Source organism: Rhopilema esculentum, chromosome 13 (assembly GCF_057945365.1).
Source record: "Rhopilema esculentum isolate cy_ngs chromosome 13, ASM5794536v1, whole genome shotgun sequence".
Taxonomy (NCBI): domain Eukaryota; kingdom Metazoa; phylum Cnidaria; class Scyphozoa; order Rhizostomeae; family Rhizostomatidae; genus Rhopilema; species Rhopilema esculentum.
This window is the reverse complement of record NC_142827.1, coordinates 10736472-10757787: the sequence shown is the minus strand read 5'-3', so window position 1 is coordinate 10757787 and position 21316 is coordinate 10736472. Positions and strand designations below refer to the sequence as shown.

Sequence of the window (21316 nt, the reverse complement as noted above, 5' to 3'; positions counted from 1 at the left end):
GAAATGACAACTTGGATTATTTAGTAGGGGCCCTCTTCATTTGCATTACACCTAGACTCAAACGAGATAAGTGGATAAAGAATAAATAAATATATCACATTGCGGTATCTTAGTACTGAAAAGCATTTTCTAAGATTTGGGGCCCCATGTAAGCACGCAGTATTCTGGGCCTAGGGCTCACTGTTCCTAATGCAATAATACGATACTCAATGGAAGTTCCAAAATCGGAAAAAATTTCTCATCGGGCCCTCAGTTTCAATGTTTGCAAAGACATGACAGATTTTTGAATCAATTTGTGGAAAGGTAGATTACTTTGATGCTAACCAGGTAGATTTGAGAATATATATCAAAACAGCGGAGGGCTCAGTACCCTGGGTACCAGACTCTATTTTATTTCATATATAGTGAGTCTGGTACCCAGGGTAAGGGCTCAGCACCCCTCCTTGTTTGTGCTTCAATCAGACAGGAATCGTGTAACGCATAGGAAGCTGGAACAAAATTTTTGCTCCAGCACATGTCTGCCGTTGTAAACTAAACAAGAAAAGGAGACAAGATGCAACTGGACGACTAAGATGCATTACAAGCTTTATACTCATGGAAAGTCATAGGCTTGGCAGTTTTCCATCAAAACGTCATAGGCTTGGCAGTTTTCCATCAAAACGTGCGTGGATTGTTTTCTAACATAAACCTTGTTTCAGAACTTTTTCAAAGCTTCAGTGGGATCGATATACTAACCCTAAGTGAAACGCACATACAGAAAGACAGTGAAAATAATGGACTGTATGATATCCCTGGCTATTCGTTTGAAAGCCGGCCACGAAATTCTGGAAAAGGGGGCGGTGTTGGTGCCTACATTTCCAATAAGGTACCCTGGGACAGGCGAGAAGACCTCGAGGACAAAGAATTGGAAATTATGTGGATTGAGGTCTGGCCTAGTCGTGAACATTGCAAAGGTATTTTGATCGCAATAATATACCGGCCTCCAGATAGTTCCAAATACCTGCGAAAGGATTTCAACGCACGCTTTAATTCCTTGTTAACAAAGGCTGCAGAAGAGTGCAAAGAAACTATGATTCTTGGGGATGCGAATATAAATTTTCGAATTGAAAATGACAACAAAGAGCTGAAAGCAATCTTCAGTGTGTTTGGTTTGAAACAAATTATTGCAAAGCCTACGAGGATATCAGAAACTACAGAAACATTGATTGATGTCATCCTTACAAATAATCCTTCGAACATCGCAAAACATGACGTCATACCGACCAGCATTGGAGATCATGACATGCCTGGTTGCGTTCGTAAAATAAATAACAGTTCTTTTAGACCGAGGGTTATTACTTGTCGGGATTATAAAATGTATAATCCGGAAAATATGAAATCAGATTTACAAAATGTGGACTGGGCTCCATTCTATAACCAAATAAATGTGAACGAGGCTTGGTCGATGATGAAAAGCATCCTTCAAAATGTATTTAATCATCACGCCCCGAGAATATTCAAGAAAGTAAGGGGAAAGCCAGCACCGTGGCTAAACAGTGAGGTGAAGCGTCTTATGAATGAAAGAGATAAACTGTTAAGAAAATCAAGACGTACTAAAAATCAAACAGACATCTCAGCATATAAATGCATGCGTAATAAAGTGAATACAGCTGTCAGAAAAGCCAAGTCAATGTACCACAAGGATTTATTGAAAGAAAATTCAAGGGATCCAAATAAGTTTTGGAAAACACTAAAATCAATTTACCCAACCAAGTCGAGCGACAAACAAAGTCCTCAATCTTTCGAAATTAACGGCGATAAAGTAAAAGACCCAAGCAAGATAGCAAACGCATTTTGCTCCTTTTTTGCTAATATCGTAACAACCTTGAAGGAAAAGGCTTTCCCGTTATGTAACTTCACATGGAGAAATCAACCCAACTTACCCACAAAAACAGTTAGAAAGTTTATGTTTAGAAAGGTATCAAAACAGGAAGTTGAGCGTGAACTTAAGTCTATAAAGAGAAATAAAGCAACTGGCTTAGATGATCTGCCACCAGGTTTGATAAAGGACTCTGCTGAGTCAATATCGGCTCCCTTGACCCATCTTATCAATATGTCACTCATGACCAGTACCTTTCCCGCGGACTGGAAGGCAGCTAAAATCATTCCTACTCATAAATCTGGTGCACGCTCTAACTGTGATAATTACCGACCAATTTCAGTTTTACCGATACTATCCAAGGTGATTGAAAAGATTGTTCATCGTCAAGTTATGAAATTTCTAAACACAAACAAGCTCTTGTCAAAATACCAATATGGTTTCAGGCCCAAATTATCAACTGAATATGCGGCGACTATATTGTTGGATGACATACGGAGAAGCGTCGACAAGGATCAGCTCGTCGGAGCAGTCTTTGTTGACCTTAGTAAGGCGTTTGATACCATAAGCCACGCCATACTACTCGAAAAACTTGCGATTTACGGAATAAAAGATAACGAATTGGAATGGTTCAACGACTATCTGTTCTCCCGAAAGGCAGTGGTAGCATTCAACGGTTGTATTTCAGATGAGGAGAACTTGTTAACAGGAGTTCCACAAGGCTCAATACTTGGCCCTCTATTGTTTCTTATCTCTTTCAATGATGCTGTAGAAGTCATGGAGTATTCAAGCATTTTAAAATATGCAGATGATACTGTTTTGTATGTGGCAGGCAAAGAAATTGATTCAATTGAAAATAAACTATCGAAAGACATGGAAAATCTGTCAAAGTGGCTGAGATGCAATGAACTGATATTGAATCTAAAAAAAGGCAAGACAGAGTCGATACTATTTGGAACGGCACAACGAATTGCAAAACAGCAAAATGGGCCACTCAAAGTCACAATATCTCAGCCAACCCCAACGGTAATTAACAACACAACGCAATATAAATATCTTGGCGTCCTTGTGGATACCTCACTTAACTTGAACTCCCATTTCGACAAATGTTTCAAGCGTGCATCTGGTAGATTACGACTTCTAGCAAAATTAAGGTCGTTCATGGACAATGCTACAGCTAGTACAATCTATCGCACTATAATCCTTCCAACATTTACTTACTGTGGTATACTGCAACTAAAGCTCACAAAAACGCAAATAAGCAGACTTTCCTCATTTCATTCTCGTTCATTGAAGATAGTCTATGGTGATGAAACAGCCGGTAAAGGGCTCATGACAGTCATAAATGCGAATAAGATGAGAGCCTGCAAACTTGTGCGAAAATGCCTGGACAGAGATATCTGTGAACATTTTCAGAATTATTTTACTCTGATACAACATGAAAAGGAAACAAGAAGCAACAAATGCACTCTGCGATTACCTATTATTAAAAAAGAATATGCACGAAAATCGTTTCAATATATGGGCTCTAATGTGTACAATGAGCTACCTATAGACATACGTCGGACAAGGACACACAAAGAATTTGTTAAAAAACTTAAAAATCATTTTGCAGGACAGTGACAAACATTATTTTATTTCAATGTGAAATTAGGTTTTATTAGGTATTATAGATCCTATTCTTGTAAGTTTTATCAATGTTTTTAATGTAATAAATTTTCTTTCAATATCATTTAAGGTCTAGGGCACAGGACACACAGTGATAACAGCGATGTTCTAATTGTTGAAGTGTTTATCCTGTATAAATATTCGTTTTATTATTATTATTATTATTATTATTAAATATAGACATAGTGTTTAACACACTACTTTTGAAGATTTCTTACTGAGAACAATTAGTTACTGTCTTCTACAGGCTATACAGGGTTTTTTATTGTTGCATTTAGAAATTTGCTTAAAGTTATGTGTGTCAGAAATGTTGCGCTTGTCGCTTTATGTTGAGATTATGATCTTGGTTGTCGGTAATTGTGAACAAAGTTTCACCAGGGACGTCAGTTCTTGGAATTACTGAGAAAGTTTGAGGAGATTGGCTTTTCTCGAACACATTTCACCGGTCAAAAACTGTCGTCTTCAGCCACAAATAACTGTGCAAGGAAACGAAAGAGCCTTAGCCTTTTCTATATGCTCATTCGAGAAGGAAATGTTTATTTTTGTTGTACTTATTCCATTTCCCCCTATTTTTACCCAGTTTTGTTTTGATTCAGTCCAGATTATCGTAGAGTCAGCTCCTATAATTCTGACTCTCCACATTCGCATCGCTTGCACCTTTTTCAAGTCATTCCTCGTTGTTAAGCTTTGTTCCTATTCTGACGCTTGAAGGTTTATTATAAAACCAACTCCAACTTCTTTCCCATTGTTATGTCCAAATTAAGCTTCTTTGAACCATGGGAATTATTGTAAAAGAAAACTAACAGGCATTGCCTAGGATCCTCCTTTGGTCAAATTTGATGTTGTAAATATTTTTGATGCATTTTCTGGCCAACCCTATAATGTCATATTTTCAAACTTTTTCTTGAATTCGGCGGTGGCCTTTACTAAACCCCGGAGCAATCTAAGCTCTTTGTCCCCCCCCCCTTGCCACCTTCCAATAACGTTTCGCCAGCCCTGCCTATGCTACTGATGTTCCCATATTGCCTGCTGCTCAAACAATGATCGGGAAAAATATCAACCATTATGCTTTGAATGAAAAATTACGTATCAAGATTTACTTGAATAACTGAGAAATTCCATTAAGCACATGATTTGCTCTGTGGGTTGATACTATTTCATTGCGGACTTTTATGTTTGAGGGGTTTAACCATCCATCAGTCAAAAGTTTAGTGGTAGAAACACCACAGCAACGCTTAATGCAGCCATATTTAACCCTAAAAAATCATACACTATAGAAAAAATAAATTCTCGATCACAACTTGCCTTTAAATCTTTTTGCTTCATTTTTCTCCCACTTAAAAGTCATTTAGCTAGAAAACAATAATTTTTTCCCACAATAGCATGATTTTCTCTTTCCTCTTATCCTATGTCATAAAAAAACCCTGGGCAATACAGTGAAAATGATGCGCGCCCAATTAAAAGATTGTAGAACCCCCAATTTAAATTACCAATGCTAAGGATCAATCAAGTATAACCGAAGTTGCAAACGTATTCCTTGCAAAGATCACAAGTACATTTGAACGATGAAAAGTTGTTGAGTATTTTATTTCGTTTAGAACTGACTTTCGTATTTGGCTACGTCTGTATGATACGGTATTAAATCCATATAATTATCAATGTGGCTCCGCTGTGTTGAATCTGGAGTTTCTTAACTTATATGGTGGTAACTAATGAAAACTAATAGCAATATTCCAATAGCCTCTTAAGCAAGCCTTAAAAATGTTGCCACAAAAGACTTCGATGATACCCGTAAACTCACTTTGAATTTCGGGGCCCTTTCTCGACGAATTTGCCCGGGCCCTAAATTTGGAGCCAGTCCGCCCCTGGAAATAGCTAAGAAAATCGGGCTGCCCTGAAAAAAAACTTTCTTTTAAAAAAACGTGTATTAGTGGTATTTTTGCATCTAGATTATCAAAATGTAGGAGCGAGTGATTCGTAAAATCATTTTCTACAAAACATTTTGAAAGAGAAACGTTGCAGAAAATAAACTTCGTTTGTTTAGCATGTCTACTCACTTATTTAAAACATTTGGAAACCAAGGCTTTAATAGTTCCATATTCAAAGAAGCAAACCATTTTGAGCTATGCGAAGGAATAATGCAATTTTTTAACGAATTCTTCTGTATTTCAATGTACCTTCTACTGCGATTTTTGTTCAAAAGAATTATAAGCAAAATGGCGGTTAAGCATCTCTTGAAAATGCAAGTCATTTCAAAAAAATTTCAATTTTTATAGACATTATTTCAAACTTTGAAGAGAGGAAAAAAATTAAAGAGTCTACAATCCCGAACAATAATGTTAAGACTTAATGCAATATTTGTAATTTTCCACTTTTACCTTGCCCCTGTAAATTTTAATCCCCCCTGTTCCCCCGAAGCAATGTTGGATTTGTAGTTCTAGCATTTTTGCTTCAAGATCATGCATTCAACATTGAATTGGGGAAGGGAGGAAAGCATTTCTACAAAGGAAAAAAAACATTAAGTTTTCTTAAAAAGTCTTAACTATTTTTGTCCCGGATGTAGGTGCATGAGGTCGGCAAAACGTGAAGTCAGCAGGTAGCATACTGCAAAGGGTAAAAACTAAAACTTTCAGAAGCAACAAAAATAAAGCAAGAGACACAAAAATCATTGCTAGCCAACCTTTTTCGTTGCATGAAGATGTGTCGACATTAGGCAATGCAAAGCTACCAAGAGTTACGAGAAGAAGACAGTGACTTCATTGAATTGATGGTTAGAAAATGACAAATTTTCTTATATACGATTCATTTCATCAATCTTTTTTATATTACAAAAATTCACAAGCAGTTCGCTATAGAATCTATAAAGACATCAATCGAATAATATATTCTCTCTATATATTAAAGGAAATTTACGCGAATCTTAAAATTTACGCGAATCGCGAGTTTTAAACTTGCAATTATGATTTGAAATTGCTTTTTGAACGCAACTTTTAGCTTATTGCAAGAAACTTAAGGTAAGTGCCCACGCAAATTGCTACCAAATTAGAAAAGGGGCGAAAAACAAACCCTGCTGGTGAGGTACTTAACGACTTGAAGTAATATCACCAAACCGAGGTCTCAAATAGGCCTCAACATTTTCATAAATACCATCCCAGATCCAAACAATTGAAAATTTTTGAGTCTCAGCTAAAGCAATTATTTTGGCAAATATAAGAAGAATATTTTATTCCAGTTTCATGGTATGAAATATGAATGTACCTTTGATGTATGAGCAGCATGCATCATCATCTCATTATGTATAAATGTATGTGCATCTGCATACCTGCGTATGTATCGGCATACCTGCACATGTAACTCTTTCTTGAAAATACAAAACTAGTTCCCCCTCCAACCCCCTACCCTAACATAACATCATAAAATTGCACTATAGAACAGTCGCATCACGTATACGGCGAAGAGTTCTAGTGTTTCGCAGAGCGTCATTAAATGTAGCGGCTCTATACTGGTCCCAGTTGACTTTTTCTTGCAAACTGCTCTGGAGCTCGGTGTCATCAGGGTAAGGTGATACCTTGAAAAAAAATTCAAATTCAGTAATACGTGGCCTGTGTTACTGTCAACAAAACTTTGGCCTCGTAATCAGTGCTTCTATGTCACTGATCAGATGCTTGCTTGTTGACCTAGGTCACAGTACAACTCAACAGTGGCTCGTTACCAGTCCACTTAATGAAATATATAAAGTAATGGTAAAACGAAAAGATCTGGGGATATTGTAAAATGACTGCGCCAAAAGTTGTGTTGTCCTCTTTATCTTTAACTATTTTTAAAACTGGAGACACAACACTTTGTACACTAACGACTAAAAAAGCCATGTTTAGTATCATTAATCCCATTAGGGACATACCTACTTTTGCTCTTAGGAGGGCTTGTGCTACACCAAAGAATATAAAAATCCTTCGATTTCAACGAACAATCAATTCTATTCTGATTTTTCTCAATCATTGGTGCTTCTGAAATAACTATATCTTTCCTACTGTACTGAATCTATCGTTATATTTTGACAAGAAGCGAAAGGTTATGGGGTCCTCGCTTACCCATTTCCGCAGCTTTCCTTTCAAAGATTCTGTGCAATGTTCCAGGTAGAATTTCTTCGAAACCATTATGCACTCTGCACCATTGCTTACCTACAATAAATTCCATCTTCAGTTATAAGCAATCATTTTCAAGAATTTTCTACTAGGTAACTATTTAAGTGTTACTTTAGTGCTATGGCATTTGGAACTTTGCTTGGATTCTACGTGGCGACATTTTGCACGTAGCAAATTAGCTTTCAAATGGTATGCTAACAAAAGCAAGCTCTGCAGTGTATTTGCTGCTGAACGAATAGTGCATATCAATGGGCTAAAGGACTTCATGGCGATTTTCTCCTCTACAAATGATCAAAATTTATAATTCTTATATAATAATTTTATGCATTAGGAGGTAATGTCCTTAATGACGACTTTAGGTTTCATGAATGGAAAATGACACAAAAAGCATTGAATTCTACATGATTTGCAAACACTAAAATAGATAAAAAAGATAAAATAGATAACAAATAGATAAAATGTACTACGGAAAGACAGTTTAAAAGTGATATAAATATATCATATTTGGCCTATTAGAATTTTTCCAACTCCTCAGTCAGGTAGCTAAAATTTCTTAGATATTTTAGCTACATACCAAACTTAGACTAGGCTGGCTGTCGCAGAATATCGAATGCAAACCCTACAAGAAATGGCATTCAGAGTGAAAATTCATAGAAATAAGCTCATGCTGCTCTACATGAAAATTAGTCTCAACGGCAAAAGATGGCGGTCACAAACAGGGCCTAAAATAAAGGCAGATCTAACTCTGTTTTTCGAGCTGTAGTTGAAAAATATTGATTTGTAAATAAGATCTTATATTTAATTAATAGAGAGTGCAGGGAAATAACCAACCCGAACGAGGCTCGAACTCACGACCCCTGACTTTGTACGTCAAGTGCTCTAGCGGTAATTATCTTCAAAAATCCTGTTGTCTTTAAACCTTATATTTAGTGTTAATATTAAAGCTGGTTTGCGCAGAATGGAATGGATTCAAAATAAATAAATGATTCTATAAAAACTCAATCATTCAACCTTATGCAGCTTGGTTACATGGACCCGTTGAAAGGTTCTACCATATGAAAACCTATGTACTAAAATACCTAAAATGCACAAAATGCACATCTGATGCTCTCACGTACCTGGCTTAATATCAAATAAGTGGTAGGAACATTTGTGGAAGGGTTGGTAATCATCCCCCCTCCCCAATATAACATAATTCAATACTACTCCAAAATGCAGCACAAAATTTGAGCAGGGGAGTTGAAAAAGGCCAGTGAATCAAGAAATTTGTGAATTGTATGTTCAGTGTGTGTAAATAAATTTCTTTCAGGTGGATTGTATGTCACTTACGAAGACATCTCCTTTTTGTAGGACAGCAACTTGCACGAAGCATGGGTCCATGTCTGCTTCGGTTAGTTGGGCGGTCTACAGAGGACAGACATTAATTCTCATTAATAGAGATTCGTCAAAAATAGAAGTAAACATATGATACTGTGCCAGAGCGGGATTGCAAAACTATGCCAAGAGTAAATTTGAGTGAGTTTCACAAACAAGGGTGGATTCGAACATGCATACAGTTGTGCTAGTCAAGGGTGTCCTGCCCTGGTCGAGCCCTCACTCAAATTTTCTCTTAGAAATCGAATGATTATCAAAAATAGAGTGCGTTTTAGAAAAACAAATTTTGCATGTAATCGATGATTTTTATGACAATACTTATTTCTAATTTTTTGAAAATACTTCTTTCTAATGATATCTTAAAATTGCTAAGAAAGGCAGAAAATTTTTTACCAGATAGACAAATAGCTATTTATTGCTTTCTTTACGCCATTAATGATACTTCAACACGTTTGCAAAACCACGGTAGATACATCCTTGATAGTTTCTACTTAAAAAAATCTTTTGCAGCTTTTGAATTTTAGTTACCTCCTCGTGTTTCTTTGCCGCTTCGTCGATAATAGCAAGTTTCTGCTGGGGTGATTCCAGATTCCTTTTGTCTAAAACAGTTCAAACAGAGCACTGAATAAATTTTAGTTCTTGTAACAACTCCCACCCCGTACAGCTTCCAATTGTTAAAAAATCCAAGCAAAAGATTTCACAAACTGAACTTAATCTTGAAAATCCTTTTGATGGGTTTAGGGCTTATTAAATAGATGATAATGAACTGTTTGGCTCCAAAAATCAATATCCTTGAATGATAATTTATTTGACCTTAAAAATTGGTAACACAATTAAAATTCTAATGTAGATTTTCCATCAAGAGAGCTTAACATCGTGGTTACTTTATGCTTGTGCTGGCTTAAAATGCTCATTACAAAACAAAGGAGAAACATAATCTATCATCCCTTAAAAGGCTTTTGAAGCCTACTTCAATTGCGAAGAAGTCATTTACACTCTTTTCTTTTTATAAGAACAGTTTCATAAGAATACGAGCCTCAAAATTGGTCAAAAGTTAAGAACAAATTAAGAACAAGCTGAGGCTGAGCTTCTGCAAAATGCAATTTTGAACAACGTTTTTTCTCAGGATTTTTAGCCATGTGTGGGTGCTTTTTCGCTGAATATTCAAACCTGTCGGCAAATGAAGGTTGTCTCACTCATTTTGTTGGCAAATGAGGCCTGACTACCTCCCTATAGCGAAAAAGCTAGCAATCGCACTGCTTACACCCTATCAAATTAAGAACAAATTAAAAACAACCCAGCCTCAGATTTTCTAAAAAATTAGGAACAGCCAGCCTGAACTTAGATTTACTGGTTCTTATTAAAAAAGTGCATTAAAAAGCAACAAGGTATCAAACTAATCTTCTTTAGAAGTTTTAATGAATGCAACATGATGAGTCGCAATTCAAAAAAGGAAATTGAAATTACTTTTCGAAGGCGATGGTGTCTGCATATAAAAATTACTGCCTTTGTGTCGTTTTGAGCTTATGGAAAGTGCACCATTTGCTGCCTAGAAAAAGAAAGAAACTTAAAAGAATACAAGAATGTTATGTTTTAGCGGTGGATTAATTTTGACGATTCCATGAATGAAAATGAGAATTGTTTACTAATATAGCATACGTAGATAGTTAGAAAAATCTTGGAAACTGAGTTTACAAAAGAAGTAAAAGGCAGGTTTAAGTCTTGTTTTTAAGTGGAAAACCTTTTTCGATATGTAAAGTATCGGTTTATGTTATAGCCTGGGACTTTTCTAAATAGCCTGAAAAAAGAAGATTCCTTCTGATCGCAAAAAATAGGGCTGTAGCCATGGAGCTCTCTCGCTTTATAAAGATGGTCATCGTATAGAAAGAAAATAGAAGCAAATGAGAAAAACGATAAACATGAAAGGTTACGTACAGGAAGAGAAACCTCTCCGTCAGGAATGTCTACAGATGCAGTTTTCTTTCTTCTCCCAATATCATTACTAAATCTATCATTAATTTCTATATCGTCTTTATTATTTTTCAGTTGAACTAATTTTTGATCACTTGGTCTCCTCCGTAGAGGTCCGGACAATCTGAAACTGTCGATTGAAGTGAATCTTCGATTAACATCATTCGAGTCAGTGTCTTCGTCCGCAAATTTGAGATTTGATTTTTTACTGTAGCTAGCTGAGTTGGTTATGTTGCGAGGTTTGTTGGTGGTCAAGTTCTCTGTTTCCAATAGAAAACTGTTGCTTTGAGCGGAGGCCACTGCCTGAATAGCTGTTGCATGACGGTCCAGAATATTATGCCGTTTCTTGCGAGCCATGTCAACAGCAAGGTCATGTAGCCTCTCGAGTGATAATTCAGAACTGCTCCCTATGTCTTTTAAACAAAATAAAGAGAAAATAGTTACTAACGAAGGCAATATTTGCTTTTAGGGGGTCTTCTTAGTCATCTGATGGCAAGCGATAATGGTCAAAGTTAAATTCACATGGCATTTCAAAGGGGTATTTTGGCTTATTCTCTACCTTCCTCCCATAACTCCCCCCTTAACAAAGATAGTAAACAGCGACGCTTATTGTTTTCTTTACTCTGCTATTATTGTCATAATGGTTACACTCACATTATCGACCTAAAGTAGATATTAATGAAAATTTTTATTTATCGTTCTGTCATAAAGTGCTCGATGCCATTGCCTGGTGATCGCATTAAGTGTGAAACGAGCAGCAACTTTGAACTTAGAACCGTCCTGTTCTATACACCGAAATCGTGAAGTACATATCAAGTAGTAAAGAATAGGACAATTGTAGCCAGCAATACGTAATAACGGGTCTCTCCGTCAATGTCGTGGAAACTAGTAGGTTTTAAGAAAACAAGTTCTTGCAAAATCTTTAAACAAATTATAGCTCCTCCTCGTACCTGTAAACTTTGTATTCTGGTCTATTTGGGATTTCACTTTTTTCAGCTTTTTCAAGACTTGGCAGCTTCCCTGAGAACAAAGAAAATGCTCACTTAAAAACATTCCCTTTCTCCAGAAATTTCACAGCTTACAATACTTCAAGTCAACTTTCACGGAATTCACATGGCAACAGGGAGAGTACTTTCTGTGATCCTCCCGTGTGTTGTTTATGCAATTTTAAGAAGTGATGAATTTTTTTATCATGCATGCGTATCATGCGAATCTTTGTAAAGATACAGAACAGTTGACAGAAATTCTATCTGAATACTCCAATGAAATTTGTAGAGTCTTCTAGTCTGTTTAGCTCAAATACCCCGGCTCGGGCATGCGTTCAATTTGACCATGTGTTGGGAATTAATCCAAAGCTATGATCAAACATGGCGAAATCTTCACTGATTCAAATTTTATACTTGGTAGGAATGAATCATTCGAAGCTTGAAAGGAATGAAAAATGCACGCACTAGAACCTTATTTTAGACATGGCAGACTGGATGAAAGTATTTCTGAAAAGAAAAGCAGCTTAATGGCATCTTCACTTTCAGATTCATCTCATTGGACTTATTTTCCATTGCTAGTTTAGCTCCTTAATTTTTCTAATAACTCGCATCCAATTTCAAAAAGCCTTCATCGAAACACTGGGATTCTCAATTTTCTGTCCTTCAATTTATTGACTTGGCTTTTTCCAAACATAAACAACGAAGACAACGAAGAATAGAATAGATTTTTGCAGACAGAAGAATCCTAACATAAGTTGCATAAATGTAATAATTATGAAGCAAAATTGTTTTGGCAAGTGGGTAATTGTTTGGCAAATGGGTACACGCATCGAAAATCGCAGCCAACATTTAGAACAATGAAGGAGTTCAATGATGCCTTTGAAGGCCACCAGACAAGCAGCTACGTTATCATCGAGCAAGGCGGCAAAACCAAGGGAATTTTCAACAGAATTTAAACTTTCCAGTGAAACATTTGGCAATTTTGAAATTGGAACTTTCAAAGCAATGAAGCACTTACTGATTTCACAACATATATCCAGTCTGAGTAATTGCTGTCACGGACTAACACTGCACCTCTCCTAGATAAGGTAAAATGCATATTGATTTAAGAGCACCTTCTTTAAAGTAATCCACAGATATTTAAGTGGCTTAAAACATCTTTCAATCAACTATTAGCCAATCGATAAGCGGTATCAAGCTAAGCAACTGTAAAAATTGCAATAAAGGTCCTTCAGAATTTTGAAATTGAAATAGAGACATAAGAAGTTATGCTTGTTGAAGAAAAGAGTGGGTTTTTGCCTCCTTCTTGTAAATAGCGATGTCCTTCGGCTGTCTGGTATGGACAGGCAAAGGGTTGCAGGTTTGAGGTGCAGCAAATTAAAATGCTCGCTTGACTCCCCAAGCCCCTACTTATATGGCACTTATCTTCCTTCTTTTAACACAAAATTTGAGGTTGAAGTGACATTAAACAACAGCACATGATATCTTTTTGTACTCTAAAGGGCACTTCAAAGAAAGTCACCTCTGCCACAGAGTTCTAACATCACTGCAGGTATTAAAGCTAGCTGGAATCTCATGGTTTCTATGAATAAATTGATTCACCATGTTTATTTAGGTACAGGATAACCGGAATACATACCTGAAAAAGTTAAACAAACATTTCTTTGGATTTTTCGGAAGCTCTTCGGTTGGCCATCCTTTAAGGAATTCGAGGCTCCTAAAGATATCAATAAAAGCAGTGAGTTAAAATGATAGAAAAGCAATTAAAAACTTACCCAGAAATGTTTTAATGAAAGGCGTGTAACCCTTTCAGTTCAAATGGTATTTACATTGTGCGATTGACAGGTTTAAAGGCAGTTCCAGTTATGAAATGGGAAATGAAAAAGTGTAAGCTAGAAGTTTTACAAACAAAAACAGCTTGAAAAATAAGGTAAATTTTGGTACGCTAAGCAAAAATTGAAACATAAAGTGAGAAGCCTTTCAAGTGAATAGCATGGTTGTGGCTATAATATCAGAACGTGTGCTTGTTTATGTCCAGATTTAGCAAGAGAAGAAGATGATCAGTGGCGCCTGTGGTTTGCCAGTGAGCCCAGACTTTGCTCAATAGCACTCAAGGATAAGCATAACCTTTGGTAAGATCGGAATCACCTTTGTTAAAAGGACGCCCTTGTTCACAGTAAAACCTTATTGTTAAAAGGATACCACAAATAACAGACACCTTGTTAAAAAGTCCATCTTCGCAACAGACAACAAATTTGTGATAACCAACAACTCTCGTACAAAAATTTATTTACTGTCGAAGACTTTTAGCTGCAGTCCCTCTACAAAGGACAGTTTTTTGGGCTCCAAAGGTATTCGTTAACGTTTCAACTGTACTAGTTCAAAGGCATTTGGTACCCTATGAAAACTGCTGTTTCTCTACAATAACTTGTAGCAATTGTGTTTTAAATTATTGATAAGTTGTTTTTAAAACAATAGTTGACTGTTTGTAATGTCATGAATACTTCATGGCTCTCTAAATCTGTAAGTTTCATTCCAATACACTTCAATGTAGCAGAATATGAATGCAAAAAGCATGATAAAACATCTTAATTAATCTCAATCCCAGAGACTTCCAACCAATGAACCGATATATATGCTACTCAATCCTCCGTTACTGGTGAATGATTTCAAAATAGCCTTTATGTTTTGGAAAGAAGCATTAGTTACTGGGTGTATGATAGTCTTTAGAATAATGGGCTGGTTATCAGGCTAGGTGTATGATAGGAGATTAGAAAATCTGTTTTTGCAGAGATTAAAGAGCTTATAAAACAAGCAAGATATCTTTCTTTCGCTGATTGAAAGTAAAGTCAAACTGGAACCTATTTTGCAAAGAATGTAACAGATCATGCATACACTCATTTTTTAATAAGAAACAGGTTATAAGAAACGGTAGACTCAATTTTTCGAATGTTGAGAAACAACCCTACCCAAATTGAAAAAAGCTAAGAAATTTTTATAATTTGCCTTTTCCGAGTTGCCGCTCGAAACAGTCTTGACATTGAACATCACTGTTTATTGCAACACTGCACTTGAGATGCAGTTTGCATTCATTCTCAGTAAATTGCACACTCAAGAAGTTTCCATTTTAAAATTTTTTTTGACTTCAACTTGACCATGCTGAAGTTCAATGAGCTTAACTGTTTACAGATCTCAACAGAGTTAATCATTCTAGGAAACAAAATTCCTTGATCATTTTGTTAGTTTATCTCTGAATGTGAGTGAACTATTTATTTTACCTTGAAAGCGCGTTTAAAAATTCATTATCTAAGAAATTTAAAAAACATGTAAGAAACGTTTGATAGCAAAATGGCCAGAAAATTTAAGAAACTGACTAACAGCACCGGACCTTAGTTTCTTATAAAAAACGTGTATGCGAAATGTGTAATTTATACGATATCCAGTCTTCAAAATGATAGTAAACCTACTTCGGTAATATGCAAAATCTAACGATATACTTCAACAAACTAATAGCAACGAATGACAGCAATTTGTTTTACTGATCACAAGATGTTTAATTTACAAACTGCAACAAAGAAGCGAGACGTGACAAAATATTTCCAAGGAAAACGTTACTTACGAGATAAATTCTGCATGATCTGGGTCGTTGATGTTTTTAACACCTCCTGATGCCATGAAAATGTCCATGAAGTCCTGGGAGAATAAATCGAGACTGTAGTGATTCAACAAATAGAAATGAATAAATTATTGAAACCAGGGTCGTATCTACTAAGTAGACATTGCGTCACAGTATCTCTCTTTCTTCACGGGGGTCATAACATCCGCCTATTGAAGCTAACACATAGCGATTAATGAGATCTAAGGGTCTGGGTATGAACAGCATAGGGCATTATAGTCGTAATTCGAAGTTGTCCTTGCAAGGAATTTAGAGATTTAAGTTTATAACATAAGATTATTGAATGACACCGTGTAGAGGGGGAGGGCAACGAGCGTGACCCGTGAAGCAATGCCTTTTTGCCTAACTCTAGTTCCTTTTCTATTTCTGATTTTTAAGGCAAACCTTAAAAAAGTATGACCTATTTCCAATCTTGAAAAGGTATTCAGTGTTTCTTTGTCAATTTCTAGAAAGAATTATGTGAATCAAGCTTTGACAAAAGTGGGGGGGGGTCATGCCACCCTTTGGCGCCGCTATTGAATGAACAGTAAGCAAAAGGCTTGCAGAAGTGGAAAATGAGAAGAGGTTCAAAATCAAAGCCTTATGGAGATATGCATCAACATTCTTTTACAACGAAACCTCATGTGGTTTTGTTGTTTCCCGAGTTAGCAAAATAATCAAATTTTGGTACATATCCAAGATACAAGATACGGGTGGTTTGAGTAGAAATTTATCAGACATTGGCTAATAATTTGACCTATGCATTAGGAAAGTAGCAATGTCAAGCTAGTCAAAACAACAGCAGATGTTTGGAAGCACCGAATGATCGCAGATAGATCTCGAATTAGCTGTATGTAATAAGATGGTTCCTGAATTCCTTAATGAGCCTCCCAGTCTAACTATTTGAAAGAGCAGCATTGACATCTTGATTCCAAAATGAATTTAATAGAAGAAAGTATTCAAAATTTTCAAGTTGGATTAAGTGGTCCTTTAAATGCATTACAGAGTGGGTTTTTATATAGCCCGTCTTATGGTTCTCGGTCATATTGCAATCGATAGATTAATGGATTTTGTCGTTATGCCTGTCACATGTTAATGGTATTAGGGTGAATATCTGTTGTAACCACAGAGAAAAAAATCTAGACAGTCGTGAATTTCCTTCTGCTGACAAGGCTGCTACAAGATTTTCAAGCTCTGTTGAATAGATTCAACGCTTTGCTAGTCATGTACACTATATTTTATGAAATTGCCCAGTTTTTGCATGTTGTTGGAACACCAGTTTATATCACCCAACATCGTCCAACAATGAAATTGCCCAACTTTCGTATATCTGTTGCTGCATGAAAGTTGCTCGAGGTCAGAAGACATCCAGCTATTCCACGAAAACATGAACAACGATAGACAGTAACACCATTCCACAAAACAACAACAGCAACAAAAAGCAATTCGACCAAACATAGATTCGTTATTTATTAAACTTTAAGAGATATTGGCTCAAAGAAAGTAAAAAAATGTTGGGTGAGGTGTTATAAACTGGATCATAAATAAAATTGGTTACCGGGAAACAAATGTGCAAACATTACCTCCTTTGAGATGCAAAGAAGCTCAATCAGCTCTCTGCTTATTACAGTTGACTGTCTCTTTGTATCATGGAGTATGGCGAGTTCCTGGAAGGAGAAAAAGGCCTATCAGAAAACCGTAAGCACGTGACCAATAAAGTTATCCCATCAGTACCTTGTGCAAAAATGATTTTAAAACAAGATTGATCTTTGGAAGCAATGCTCTCTGATTTAAGCCAAGATTATTTAAATAATAGTAAGTTTTGAAGAGCCTACAGGCAAAAGGGTTTGTCCTCGGCAGGTGGAGGAGCAGAAAATCTCTTCTTTTTTGCCATCTTTTGAGGTTATTTATTGGAGGGGAAAAGTCGGACATCCCATGAAAATAGAAAACGATAGATTCCTAGAAAACAATCGATGCTAGGCAAAAGGGACCCATCAGGGAAGTGACAAAACAATACATTGATTTTAAGTGATGGGGTAGCAAGTTCAGGGTTGCCATTTGGCCATTTTGACGGCCAAATTGTTCCATTCTGGCCGTTTTTTAATGTTGTTGACCGACGAAAATTGATTTGGCCGAAAAAGCGAAAGTTGGCTGAATTTTGGCCGCATGTTGAAAGCCATAAAAATGCAAAGAAAACGACAACTTTAGCATAGAAAATATTCAAGGTATTGTTAAAATAATCTCAAAGTTGCAAATAACGAATCAAGAAACAAAGTAAAAGATAGCAGAAAATTAGCAAAAATATAGCTTTTTGTATATTTTGTTTGGCTGGCCGAATTTGGCCGCCAACCATTCCAAGCATCTGGCAACCCTGATCAAGTTGGCCTGGTTGGGCATTTGCCACACTAGTCATATATAATATTTTTTGTCCTTTCAGAGGAGCTTCTTGTGGATCTTGCCCGAATATTGATAAAGTGAGAAAGAGCTGCCCCACTGAAGCCTGACATATAATGCAGCTCCCCTCCCCCCTCCCCCTCCCCCTCAAGTCTCTTTGTGTCCTACGCATATGCTTGCCGTACAATCAAGGTGCATACTTTAAACAGATTCATCGAACTGAATGAAAATGAAATATCCATTGAATAATAATGATACTGACAGACAAACCTAAAGTGAAAATTCGATTTCTTTTAGTCTAAACAATTTTTTAGATTCAAAACCATCATTGTTTTTCAAAGTAGAGAACAACGAAATATTCATCATCGAACGATTTGCGTACACTAGGCCCAAACTGGACTATCAGTCGTGAAAAGAGAACATCGGTCTTCAACTTTACCAAACAGAGCAATAAAACTACTACACACTGCGTTTTTCATACCTCAAGTTATACTGCAGTCAACAAATGCCTCCTTACTTTTCCATTGAGTTTAAGAACGATGAAATCTGACACTGTTACAACGAAAAGTACTTCATTTACGATCGCTTTTCAGTGGACAGGCAGCCAAATTTCCGCTTTATTTTCTTTCAGTTCGACCTCTTTTGCAATGAACATGCACTCTAATCCCTATCGTAAACATCTTTGGAAAAATATTTACTTTATCTACTTTGAGTCAGCATTAAGCAATGTCTAGGCCGCATTTATTCGCTTGCCGTTGTTTGTAAGTGGCACAGGAATGTCGCAAGTTCATGACGAAAGGCATGGCTCAGCACCTGCAGATTAGGATTACTTGGAAGGCAGTGGCAGTGCAGTGCCTGGCGGAGGGATCTGGACGTACTTGCTCAAAGGGATCATCAAAAGCTTGTTATGTTTGCAGACCTGTTTTTAATCAATATACCAAAATGCGTGCGGTACAAAATAAATATATATATAAATGATTATAGTAAAAAATTTTAATTCCAGCAACAAATTCCATTGAAATGTATAGAGAAACCTAAATTTGAAAATGGGGTAATTCGCAGCCTGACGGCCCAAACAATTTGAATTTTTTGGCACAGACTACCAACATAAAGGTTCCAATTCTGTTATCCATTTTTGCCAAATATGAAGATACAAATTGCTCGAATCCGAGAATTGGGGATAATCTTACCTATTCTACGAAAGGGATGAAAAACGTTGTAATCAATTAGAAAATTAAATGAGAGAAGCCTTGATACCACTTATTACCAATCTAGCAAGAGGCTTGAGTTTTAACAGCATTAGAATGCCACGTTTCTAATATTCTGAGCATATATCAGTATTCCTTTTCAATACAATTTTGTGACTGCAGACAAGTTGATATAGAAGTAATAAGATCGAGAGAAGAAAGAGTTGCTCCATTTTCTGTCTAAGTATGACTTCCTTTCAGCCTTTAAATGAAGTGCAGAAATAACCTAATGATACCTCTGGCAAAAGGAAATGATGTCATGTATCGTAGACATGCATTGGTAGGGCCTAATTTCTACAAAATCATCATTTTGAGTAATCTACAGAGGCACTATTAACTTAGCTTCTAGACTTATTCTGGATTCGAAAGCTTGATAAAACTCCGTTTATCATCTTTAAAACTCTTTTTTTGAGAAGACACTTTGCTTCCTTTATTGCTTTCAAAACATCTCTCCTTCATGAAATAATATTTTTCTGCTGTATATACTAAAGTGAAACAAATTTTTCCTGCCATAGGGAGGACCATGCCCTTGTTTCCAGAATACCTTATGTAGCCACAAAGCTTTGTTATTGCTTTGATTTTGCTACATCATTTTGACTTCAAACATCGGCCTACGGTTTAAGAGCAATGCACAATGGAAGCTACACCCTGTTTAGTCAGTTTGCTCATCGTGAAGTTAAATGTAGTTATGATTGCAGATTTATATAGCTTTTTTATTCCTCTGGAATCTTTTGAGAGAAATGCTTTGCTTATAATTTATTTTATTGTTGTTATCAGTTATAACAGTTTTTGGATATTCATTCGTATTTAGTAGTCCCTCTCGGTCCCTCTTGCCTATTTTTTAAAAACAGAAGTTGATGCTGAATGCCCTCAATTCTACTTTGAAAACTTTTAGAAAAGCATTCTTTGCTAGCTAGGCTTATGACCAACTTGATACATCAGGGTGATATTTCACTTAAGGTTGATTTTCAAGCAGCTGAATATAGTTTTTTCATTTCAAATACTTCACTCTTTATACACACTGTTTTTAAGAGTTTATTTTATATGAATGTTGAGGCTCGAAAATTGATAAAATTGGAAGTTTATTAGTAACGTTTGCCGGCCTTGAATCTTACAGATATTTTGACTTATTTATCTGAGTTTTTTTAGAGGTTTGCTAGACAAGCTTATATTGTGCTGCATTTTTTCTTCCTACAAGCTTGAGTAGCAAAGATGTTACCTTTTTTCTTAAAGATGATTTAGGAATGATTTTAGGCACAGAATCACAATTCTTAATGAATATTGAGGCTCAGCAAAAAATTAGGTATTCTTATAAAAACGTGTGTATTTGAAAGTGATACATTGTTTGCTAAGTGGAAGCCATACATTGAATAGAAATAACACGAAATATTGCACAGTACCGAAATTTGTTTTAATATTTTCTTTATTTTTAGTATAAAAAACCTCACAGCAAGATATGTGACCTTAACATGAAAGCAGAAAAATATGTGCTTTCTCATAAAATTTTTTTTGGCTATTGTGGACCAATGTCTAAAACGATGACAACCCTATTTTTTCAACATCACAACACTGCAAGCAAAAGTAACTACAACAACAAGTTAAATTAGACAATATAACTAAACTTCTTTTTGCTAGATATAAATAACTGCTGTTCTAACCACTGCTGTTACTAATTTACAAAAGGGAGTGATCTTCTTTATTCCATTGCAAAAAGACATTTCCTCACCAATAAAGGCTAAGGAGTAAAGACTAAAGGCCAAAGAGTAAAGGCTAAAGGCTAAAGAGTAAAGGCTAAAGGCTAAAGAGTAAAGGCTAAAGGCTAAAGAATAAAGGCTAAGGAGTAAAGGCTAAAATCTAAAGACTAAAACCAAAAGAATAAAGGTCAAAGGCTAAAGACAAAAACGGGCATAATGCTAAAGGCCTGACTCCGAGTTCGAATCCTGATCTCACGCTAGACATTTCGAGTTTCAAGCCATTAGTGGATATTCTATTTTGGGGCCTGTTGATATGTTCAATGA

General features: G+C 36.2%; 1 protein-coding gene across 1 annotated transcript; it reads right to left on the bottom strand.

Annotated features, from left to right (window-relative positions):
- Window positions 1-6029: 6029 nt before the first annotated feature.
- On the bottom strand, window positions 6030-20199 carry LOC135691855 (uncharacterized). Its single transcript, XM_089112119.1, has 13 exons — window positions 18533-20199; window positions 17241-17324; window positions 15622-15695; window positions 13642-13719; window positions 13021-13081; window positions 11967-12036; window positions 10981-11429; window positions 10513-10594; window positions 9574-9644; window positions 9001-9075; window positions 8246-8290; window positions 7618-7707; window positions 6030-7094 (listed from the first exon to the last, which is right to left on the bottom strand). Exons 3-13 carry the CDS (start codon window positions 15687-15689, stop codon window positions 6951-6953), a joined length of 1233 nt encoding a protein of 410 aa, XP_088968245.1. The 5' UTR covers window positions 15690-15695; window positions 17241-17324; window positions 18533-20199; the 3' UTR covers window positions 6030-6950.
- Window positions 20200-21316: the final 1117 nt, after the last annotated feature.

What these genes read in the sequence shown, in the direction of transcription:
- LOC135691855 (XM_089112119.1), bottom strand. Translation starts at nt 15,689, where the DNA reads ATGGACATTTTCATGGCATCAGGAGGTGTTAAAAACATCAACGACCCA. An exon ending in GATCATGCAGAATTTATCTC is followed by an intron (nt 13,720 to 15,621) that starts GTAAGTAACGTT and finishes TGATATCTTTAG; the next exon opens with GAGCCTCGAATTCCTTAAAG. An exon ending in GCCAGCCTAGTCTAAGTTTG is followed by an intron (nt 7,708 to 8,245) that starts GTATGTAGCTAA and finishes AATTTATTGTAG; the next exon opens with GTAAGCAATGGTGCAGAGTG.